Source organism: Lagenorhynchus albirostris, chromosome 10 (assembly GCF_949774975.1).
Source record: "Lagenorhynchus albirostris chromosome 10, mLagAlb1.1, whole genome shotgun sequence".
In the NCBI taxonomy this organism is placed as follows: Eukaryota; Metazoa; Chordata; class Mammalia; order Artiodactyla; family Delphinidae; genus Lagenorhynchus; species Lagenorhynchus albirostris.
The window spans coordinates 55913518-55924297 of NC_083104.1; the positions used below are offsets into that span (position 1 = coordinate 55913518).

General features: G+C 46.5%; 1 protein-coding gene across 4 annotated transcripts in view; it reads right to left on the bottom strand.

The window, feature by feature from the left end:
• Positions 1–5257, bottom strand: part of CMC1 (C-X9-C motif containing 1) — a 77553-nt gene extending 72296 nt beyond the window's left edge. For 2 of the 4 annotated variants that reach the window (XM_060162502.1, XM_060162499.1), the window contains exon 1: positions 5100–5257. In XM_060162502.1, coding sequence (XP_060018485.1) covers positions 5100–5118 — 19 coding nt within the window. In that variant the 5' untranslated portion in view covers positions 5119–5257. The remainder of the gene's footprint in view (positions 1–5099) is intronic. The other 2 variants (XM_060162500.1, XM_060162501.1) reach the window with 2 other exon arrangements.
• Between the last annotated feature and the right edge of the window lie 5523 nt (positions 5258–10780).

The following is a 10780-nucleotide window of genomic DNA, read 5'->3' on the forward strand; positions in this document are numbered from 1 at the left end:
GGTTTTTCCTAAGAACACTCCATGAATAAATGACCTGCACATAAAACACCCAAGTGGTGCCCAAGTGCCTGAATCTCGTTCCTCAATACCGTGCCCAAGTAAAGGAACCACGGCTTGTCTGAGAAATGAGTAATTCTATGGCTGGGCCAGGGGAGGCCCTACAGAAGCCAGAGATATCTTGTGTGAGGAAAAAAAAAGGAAATGCTCAAAAAATGAGGGGAGCACATCCCAAGGACCCAGAAGCTGGTTTGAACAAACTCTCACTGGCCAAATCTGAGAAAACGTGAGTACCAAAATAATTACACATGGTAACAAATGATGAACCATGGAGAAGATAGAAATTCATGAGTCCACACCAGTAACACATCTGTAAGTTTCTTGTCTACAGCAAAATGTCAACAACCATCTAATAAACGTGGAGAGAGCACTGGAGGTAGAAAACCATCATTCTGTAACCATCATAGGAAAGACTGAATCAGGCAAAAATCATCAATGGAGGCTCAATCAAAGGGAGATTTTTTTTTTTTTTTTTTTTTTTTTTTTTTGCGTTACGCGGGCCTCTCACTGTTCTGGCCTCTCCCGTTGCGGAGCACAGGCTCCGGACGCGCAGGCCCAGCGGCCATGGCCCACGGGCCCAGCCACTCCGCGGCATGTGGGATCCTCCCGGACCGGGGCACGAACCCGCGTCCCCTGCATCGGCAGGCGGACTCCCAACCACTGCGCCACCAGGGAAGCCCTCAAAGGGAGATTTTTGATGAGGAATGAACATCTGCATGGTCTTCAATGGTCTCCCCACAGATTACTTATTAATTACAAGAGAGGAAAAAACATAGCAAAGAAATGGGACAAGACCTTGGCCGGGTGGTCAAAATTACAACCACCCACGAGGGACGGACCTCCCATGCCTCCAGGTGTGATGCCCCAATGCAGATGGTTCAGCTGAGATCTCGCTTGGGCTCTGAATAAAAGTCAGATCAACACACAATGAAGGAAAGTTCTACCTGTCACTCTCTTGCACTTGCAGTGTCTTCCTGTTATTCTTGGATAAAATTCAAACTCCACCAATGGGTTTAGGAGACATTGCATGATCACACTCCAAACCCCACAGGGCCTCCAAAAACATCCCTCTTTGACTTCAATGCTTCTCTCTTTCCTGTGCTCTCTGCTAATGCCAGCGTTTTTAAATTTCGGAGAACAGAGGACTTCCCTGGCAGTCCAGTGGTTAAGAATCCGCCTTCCAATGCAGGGGACTCGGGTTAGATCCCTGGTCAGGCAACTAAGCTCGTGGGCCACAACTACTGAGCCCATGTGCTCTAGAGCCTGCTCACCGCAATGAAAGATCCCCCATGCCGCAACGAAGATCCCACGTGCCGAAATAAATAAATTTCAGAGAACAGTTTCAGGTTGTTAATCTAATGAGACAAAAGCAATGTATTTTCTAGTGCAAACATGATTTGAACTTAGCAATACATAAAACGTGGGAAGTCAGATTTTTAGCTCTCAACTTGAATATAATTTGTGTGTAACCAGATACTGTGAAAACACAGAAGCAATAAAATAAAAAATTTTCTAATCAACTACATTATAGTATTTTTCCATATTAATCACACAATGCTCAGAAAAAGAAAAAAAAGGATTCTCCCAACCGTTTAGATGTCTAACTTGAAAAGCAGAATCTTCCAGTGACTGAGTGTGCTGGTATACCTAAAGCTCATCTACCTCCATCTCCTTGGGAACCACTAAAAGAACCCATGCAACCTAAGTATTCCAAGAGCCGCCATAATGCCATCCTCCCAAGATACACACATCTTACTCATGGATTCCCCTTATTCTTCCCCATGTTCTTCCCCTTATTAGACTTCTGGAAGAAAACACCCATGAAGGGAGACACACGCACACACTTAAGGGAAATTCTCTCCTGCTGCCCCCACTGTGAATCCACCCTAATAGACGGGGCAGGGAAACTTCCTACCCTGCTCAAAGAGGAAAAGGTAGAAGAAAAACAGAGGAGAAGGGAATCTCTTCCAGTTGTTAGAAAAAGTAAGAAATCAAACTTCTCAGGCCCAGGTTCCTGTGAGTTGTCATCTGGGAATATAATCATGTCAGATGATTTCTCTGGACTCTGGAAGCAGCAAAGGCTTAACTGGGTGTCCTTTCAGGACAGCACTGGGCTGGACTTCCCATGACTGGGCTATTTTACAACTCGTTAGGGGCAGAGGTTAAATTCTAGAACTTTATCCAACAGAGATAGAAATAATATCTGACCAGTGGTAAAGATAATGCCCAAAATGACAGTTTATGGTCCTATTTAAATTAACCAGCTTTTATCTAAGCCAACAATCTATGACATATTCTAGTATCTACCTTCTCAATGCTTTCTGGAGTGTTTTTTACATTTTACTGGTTCCCTTACTAATTACTGAGTTGAAGAAAATCTTCAACACATATTCACTTTGTATTAGCATAAGTAATCATTCTACCTTTCTGGAAATTCTGCTTCAACAAGCACCACTTGTAACACCCTTTCTATAGGTGATCAATAAACAACCTCTAAAATTTCAATCACCTAAGCTTGACTGGAGTTTTAAAATAAATACAATACTTGCAGAAAGAGTTATAAATTGGTAAAGTTATAACTTGGAATAAGACTAACTGCTTAAGTCCTTTTATAGGAGAATGAACTATACTGTATATTTCTTGAATCATTACTATGTGATCAAAGGTCCTGTTTACAGCTACAGATGTAGGGAGAACTTCCCTAGGAGCAGGGAGATTAGGCTGACAAGAAAACAAAGCTGAAGATCAAGTCAATAAACCTGGGAGATTTCAGAGCTGTGTTTCTCCTCTGCATGTTAGAACTGCCCATGGACTATTTTAAACCGCCAGAGGCTTGGGCAAAGTAATTCTGAACATCTGCAAGTGCAAACAGCAACTAGTATTTTTTTTAAATTTCTCTCTCCCTCACACTTTCCCTGGGTGTTTTGGACTCTCCTCCAGCTTTTCCTCTTTGCACTCAAATAGTAAGAGAAAATAGGGAACGTAATTATGGCTGATAAGCTTCCAAAGAGTGCTGGTATTGCCTCTACATTCACAGAAAGGAAAATTGCTTAAATAAAACTACATATAAGTATGCAACCTGCATTTCATTGTTGGGTTCAGAATTTCTTGAGAAAAATGGACAGTTTGTTAAAATGGCAGTTAGTTAAAAGCCGCTGCCAAATGAAAATCAAACTTGTATGAAGATTTTTTAAAACCTAACATAAACCAATGAGAAAACAGATTTTGCTATATAAGCTTCATTTGGCATATCTACTCATCTCAGAAACATACCACTGTGTACTGTAAGAAGCAAGAGGAATATCAAAATATGAACCTATGTTTCAACCTATGAACTAAACAAAAATTAAGTTTAAAAAGAAAAAATGTGACTTCAATACATTTGTATCCTGATATTTAAACAAAGAAATATTTAAAAAATCGTCCTACTTGCTGAGTCCACTTTCTTACTTTCCATTCCAGTTTTGTTTCCATGTCTGCTTTCATCTGAATTTCCAATGAGCATCATGTTGTTAGACTGGACCATCACCAGCCACCCAGCTGAAGGCAAGAGCCTAGGAATTACTCTTCATGCCTCCCTTTCGCTCACCACTCTTATTCTATTCAACAGCAAGTCCTGTCAATTTCTCCTCCAAAACATCTTCCGAAGCTTTGTCTTTCTTTCCATGTCTTCCTAATACCAGCCCAGGCCAATACATACCAACATATCTGGCCTGGACTGCTGCTACCATCTTAACCTTCCTCTCAGGGCCCCTCTACAATGCTACCACTGCTATCAGGGTAGTAAAGGCATAAAGTATCATATTATGTCACTGCCCTCTTTAAAACCTTCCACACGTTTTTGATAACATCAGGAAAAGTCCAAATGCTTTCTTATCACCGCTCAAGCCCTGCAGCATCCAGGTTCTGCCTACCTTCCCAGCATCTTTCTTGACAGATCTCCTCCACACTCTGGCCCTCACTGCAATCAAATCATTTAAGCACTTGCACCTTGGAGCGCCTTAGCATACTGGTTCCTTACCTCTTTACAGGACTGCTTTCTCTGGTCCTTCAGATGCCAATTCACATGACACTTCCTCCTAGTGCTCTTCACTGACCCTTCCACCTAAAGTGGTCCTCGCTTTACCATCTACCTCTGTCACCGCTTATTTTCTTCACGTTTACCACAATCTGTAAAAGTGTGTAACGGGGAGAGAGGGGTGCTGCCTTCTTTCTTCCACCACTAGAACACAAGATCTAGACAGAGCAGGGACTTTCTGTCCTATACACTAGTTTCCTACGGCCTAGAACATGACACGACACACAGTGAGGTGGCAACAAGTATCTGTTTACTCCATAAGGACTCAAACGGCGGCACGGCCGGCAGCACGGCCTGCAGCCCGGGCTGGACGTGGGATTCTGAGTCCCACCCGGACTCGGCTCCCCCAGCCACAAGATTTGTCAGCTACACGTCTATTTCCTTGTCCCTGAGTCACCAAAGGGGCTGTTTCACTTCTTGCTCTCCAAAGGTCGGAAGCCATTCCTCCTCCCACCGCCTTGAGTTTTCACATCCATAAAACGAAGGGAATGTCCTAAAGCCAATCAGCACTCCCCCCAGACCCGCAACTCTGCGAGCATCCTCCGCGCCGGGTACCGCAGGGGACCCCTGAGGACGGCGTCGGAGGCGGGCACTGACGCCGCGCAGCACCAGGAGGGCGCGCCGAAGTCAAGGGGACGGGACCGGGAGTCCGGGGACACTTTCCAGAGAAACGGGCCCTCGTCCTGACCGGTGTGTTCAAGTCGGACCACAGATATTTAAAGGAGCCTGTGCCCCAAACTGTGCAAAGAGCATGATGACAAGGAAGCAGGCGCTAGAGGGGAAACGTCTGCAAGCCACAGTCGGACCACCATCCCCGAACCCTCCCGCCGAGGGCCGGCGGGCCAGGCGCCGGGGACGCGGGAGGGCGGGGCGGCCTCTGCGCCGCGCCACCTCCAGCCCGCCCCCTGCCCCACGCCCGCCGCACGCCCCCGAGGATCCGTAACCCCCGCCTCCCGCCCCGTACCTGTGGGGTCGAGGGCCATGTCCGCGCGCGGGAGGTGGCAGCCGCGTGGCCGCCCGCACAGGTGGGGCGGGGCTGGGCCCCACGTGAGATGCGGTGGGCGGCACACGGGATCAGGAGGAGGAGCGCGGGGCCCTACGCAAAACTGGGCGGCCCCTACTCCTCTGACTTCCTGGTCGCGACTTCCGCCGCCCACTGCGCCTGCGCACTCCTAACCCCGCGCTCAACCCCGTGACCCGAGTGAGAGAGGACTTGTTGGAGGGAAGGGCCGGGGAGGGCGCGTCGCTGCGCGCCCGGGGTCGGGGGGTCCGCCTGGACCGCGCAGGCGCGCTGGGGACCAAAGGGAGTGCCTGCTGGCCCATCCTGTAAGTAGCGTGCCCGGGGGATGCGCGTCCCGGGGCGAGTCGGTTCAAGTCCAAGCCTCTCCCTGCACTCCCGCCTTCGAACCAAAGGAAACAGACTGCTCCTTTGTTTTTTCTTCGTTAACGTTCATTCATTCATAAGTGTCTATTTCATGCCTGCTAGGTTCCAGCCACGGTTCTGAATACTAGAGGGAAATAACTGGATAAAAATAAGGTCCTTAAGTCCCGAGGCGCACAGTGTTGGCGGGGAACCCGGGTATGGGCAGCACGCTGCTAAATGCGGCGAGCGGCACTTAAAGGTGGTGCAGCATCCTTGCACTGTGTGTAGCATCCTGATTCCGCGCCCCGCCCCCCAGATCGGAAGCCTGTGCCACCCCTGGAGGTTACAATTAGGAAGTGGGCGTTAGGGGTACCTCTGTCTCGTGAAATGATACCCTCACGGCGCACAGTCCGACTTGCGTGATGCTACAAATCCCCACTCTGGCAATTAAAGCTGCATGTTTGTGAGAAAAAAATGAAGGAAGGTGATAGCCATCGTCCTCAAGAACCCCAACTGTCCCCTTCTCAGTAGAAGAAACTTTCTGAGTAGCAATGATGCTCATACCCACTCACCAACCAGCCTTCAGAAAGGCTCCCTTGTCGTATCTAGGTGTAGCTAGCTCCAGCCCCCGAAGGGTGAGGTGAAGGGTGAGGTGCGGATGGGGACAGATGCAGATGGGGACAGATGGGACAGATGTTAGAAAAACAAGGAGCAGCTGCTTCCCTGTGAGGGATTTAAAGCTTTCAAAACGATCCCCTCCCCACCTACATGCAGGCCCTTCTCCCCTGCTGCTGCTTCCGCCTGGTCAGTTGGCAGAGAAGCTGACGAGGTGGAGCAGGGCTGGGAAAGTGGGTCTCTGCTCAGCAGGTCTTCCGTTTAAGGGCCTATTTGGGCATAACGGCCCTTATTACAGCTGTAGAATGAGGTGCCAAGCTGGAGAATTAATGTTTCACTCAGCCAGGCAGGAAACTGGGTATGTTTATAAATGTGTTTAGAAGCACACCAAATTCATTCTGGAGGTGAAGAATTTAATGTAGAAAGTAACTCTTTTTGAGGAGATGAGGTGAGGTATAAAAACACAAGTCAGACACACTTAAGTAGTTAAACAAAATCTTCCTTATACAAACGGGTGTCATGGTAAAGCCAGATCCTTGGAAAGCATCAGAGACCTAAATGCCTCCACCTGAATCCTGCTTCATGACCCGTTAGCTTTCTAGGTTGGCTAAGTCCCAACGCTTCTCTTGACTTTAGTTTCTAATTTGCAAGGTTGTTGTGAGAAATAAATGTAATACCATTAACACTCTTTCAGTCATTCAAGGACCACTTCCACAGTTTTTGCCATCACTGAGTATCACTTGAACCATTATTATTTAATGTTTTTTATTTAAATCAACTCACTTAAAAAAAGAAAAAACCTAAATGAATACTCTCTACTTTAGCCTTATCCTAAGCAAGAATATCTGTAAAATCATGGGTGGTGTGTGCCCCATAAATCAGTGTATGGTCAGGCCACTCAGAATGGCTGTTCTCTTGCTCTCTGTACATCCCCTGCCCAGCCAGTGCCTGCCTCACCTACACCCTACTCATATGACTGACCTTCCTATGTACTTGCCCCAGGCCCCAGGTCCTGCCCACTGTCTGCCATACACGGTGGGATGTTGGTCCAGTACCTTGCTTCAGACATGTAAGCTCTCTCATCCATTAAACCATTGATGTCTCTGTTGCCGACTCCAGGCAGACTCCTTTCTTGGGTCTTGAAGCTCTTCCTGCAACAGACTGCTAGACCATCACACTAGGAGCACTGGCAAAAACAGCACATCACTGCCTGGTACACAATAGCGCATTCCTCTCCTCCCTCATATGAAACTAGGTCGTGTGGGGGCAGTCTTTACAATCTGCATGGGAAAGAGAAGTCATTTTCTTTTAAGTTAAATCATAAAAAGGCAATTGGCAATTCAAAACAGAAGAAATTTCCTAAGGGATCACACTATGAATAGACAATTTGGGGGTGCTTACTGCCATAGGAGCAGAAGAGGGAGGAGGGTCCGTAGTCCTGGGAATGAGCAGCAATTGTTATCCAGCCACAATCCTGGGATTCAGGCATTGAGACCCTAACGGCCCCACAGTTGCTGTCACAGAAGATTGAGTGCCAGGACGGTTAGAAAAGACGTCAAAGATAAGGAGAAATTAAGGTTGGCCTTGAAAGATGGGTGGCAAGGGTAGGCAGAGAAGAAGGCTTGCCATGCTAGAAGAATGAGCAGAAGTGTCTGGGGTTCGAGCTGTTCTTGAAGGGGCGTGGAAAAGGAGGGAGGGAAGAGAGAGAAGGACACAGGAGCAGGAGCGCAGGGGGAGCTCAAGGCTGCGCTGCGGCTCAGGGGTGGGCGGCGCCCGAAACCATATTGATGAACATGGGGAAGCGAGGATGGTTATAAATAAGACTGAAAATATTAGAAAACCCAGATTCCCAAAGCCTTAAACATTAGGTTGCAGAGGATTTGAATGTGTTGTTATAAGCAGCTGAACGCTAACAAGTAGAAAAATGGCATTGTGGTCAAAGTGATGTTTTTCAAAGATTTTTCTGTAGGACAGATTTCAGGGGTGCGGAGAGAGCTAGGAGTTGAGCAGAACAGTAAGGAGCCTATTGCAGTCGTTGAGGCAGAATCAGATGATAACCTGAACTGAGGTGTGTGAAATGTACAAAGAAAGGGTGAGTGTGAGAGTAATTGCAAAGGGAGAATCTATACTTCCTAATTGTACTTAGTAGAAAAGGAGTCGAGAAGGATTTCCAGGTGATTCCATTCCTTGACAAATGTGTACAGACCAATGAGAAAGTCATGGTGATTTATTCCTGAGGGTCAATCTGCCCTTGACCCTCATTACTGGGGAGCAATACTGAGACCAAGGGGAAGTCAGGGAGAAGATGCAGGACACAAGGGAGCGAGGACAGCAGCTGAACCATGGCAGAGCATGTGAGGTGTGTGGACTAAACGTCTGTGTACGTGCATATATTTATGTATACATATATATTTATTTTTTAGCCTAATAGCCAAGGAATGTGCAAGTACAAATATCTTGTTTATCAAGTCAATTCTGACTGGATCTAGCATTCCTTCCCCCCCCCCCCCAGTACGCGGGCCTCTCACTGTTGTGGCCTCTCCCGTTGCGGACCACAGGCTCCAGACGCGCAGGCTCAGCGGCCATGGCTCACGGGCCCAGCCGCTCCGCGGCATGTAGGGTCTTCCCGGACCTGGGCACGAACCCGCATCCCCTGCATCGGCAGGCGGACTCTCAACCACTGCACCACCAGGGAAGCCCTAGCATTCTTTTTTGCTCTAAGTTGAAATCCAGTTATTGTTTTGAAATTGAAATGGTTAGTCAGCCCTGGCTTGCTTCTAACTCCGCCTAGCTTCTGAATCAAAGACGATACCTTTTTGTGTGTGTGATTTTTTTTAATTGAAGTACAGTTGATTTACAATATTGTTTTAATTTCTGCTATACAGCAAAGTGATTCAGTTATACATTCTCTTTTAATATTCTTCTCCATTATGGTTTATCATAGGATACTGAATACAGTTCTCTGTGCTATCAGTAGGACCTTGTTGTTTATCCATTCCATATATAGTAGCATACATCTGCTAACCCCAAACTCCTACTCCATCCCTCCCCCAACACACTCCCCCTTGGCAACCACCAGTCTGTTCTCTATGTCCGTGATTCTGTTTCTGTTTTGCACGTAGGTTCATTTGTGTCATATTTTAGATCCTACATATAAGTGGTATCATACGGTATTTGTCTTTCTCTTTCTGACTCACTTCACTTAGTATGACAATCTCTAGTTTCATCTATGTTGCTGCAAATGGCATTATTTCCTTTTTTATGGCTGAGTGGTATTCCATTGTATATATGTACCACATCTTCTTTATCCATTAATCTGTTGATGGACATTTAGGTTGTTTCCATGAAAGACCATACTTTTTAATCCACCTATAGCTCTGCTCTGCCCGATCTTTGAGCCATTGAGAATTAAATTTGGAAGAATATTAGAAGCCCTGTTCCTACCAGTAGACAGACTTTGGAACTGTTCTTGGTTAGAAGATCTCTATCTGAGGGTCGCTGGTGGCCCTGTCTGCTTTCTGAGCTGTGATTTAGCTCCCAGAACACCACAGCCTGTGCCCTCTCCGATTTGAATGGCCTGAAGTCCAGGTTGGTACTTGTACTATTCACTAGGGCTGCCATTACAAAGTACCACAGGCTGGGTGGCTTAAACAACAGACATTTATATTCTTACAGTTGGAGGCTAGAAGCCCAAGATCAAGGTGCTGGCAGGGTTGGCTTCTGCTCAGGCCTCTTTTCCTGGCTGTAGATGCTATCTTCTCCCTGTGTCTTCACATGGTCTTCCCTCAATCTATGTCTGTGTCCAAATTTCCTTTTCTCATCAGGAGACCAGTCGTATTGGATTAGGGCCCACCCTAATGAACTTCCTTTAACTTAATTACCTCTTGAAAGACCATATCTCCAAATAAAGTCACATTCTGAGGTACTGGGACTCAGGAATTCAACATATTAATTTGGTGGGGATACAATTCAGCCCGTAACAGCTCTTCCCTGAATCCCAAATTACTTGGCTGGAGCCCTGACAACCTGCCTAGTGTTAGCCTCTCCCCAGAGGAATATACTTTGTCCCTGTTTCGCTGGTGGTTAAATAGGACCCCTTTCACTCAGGATCAGCCCTCTGAGCCACTTCAGAGCTCCTGTCCGCCCCTCATTGCCCATATCCAACTGATCACAACTTCCACTCAACCTTTATTTCTTCTACAACCACACTGTCATCACTCTTAGTCCAAGATCACATTTGCAGAGATGATGACAACAGCTTTCTACCTCGCTTTCTGTCCTCAGGCCTTTCCTCCACCCACCCATCCATCCTCTCTAATCCATTTCACCCTCAAAGTCAAATATGATCATAAAACTTGTCATATCAAATCCTTCAGTGGTTCCCTGTACAAATAAAACCATTTCCTTTAACGAGCTCACAAAACTCTTTATAAACTAGTCCCAGCTACTATATCATCCTTTCATAATCATTCCTGTACTCTGCAATTTCTGCTATATAAACTTATTTGCAATTGTTTATTAAAGTATCTGTGAGACTATTCTGTGAACTATCCCAGGAAAATGGGTCAGATTCTGTGTTGAACATAAACATTTGAAACATTGCAGAAAGAGTATGTAGTGGAAGGAGAGGGCCTTTGGAACTAAACAGAGCTGAATTCTAATTCCAT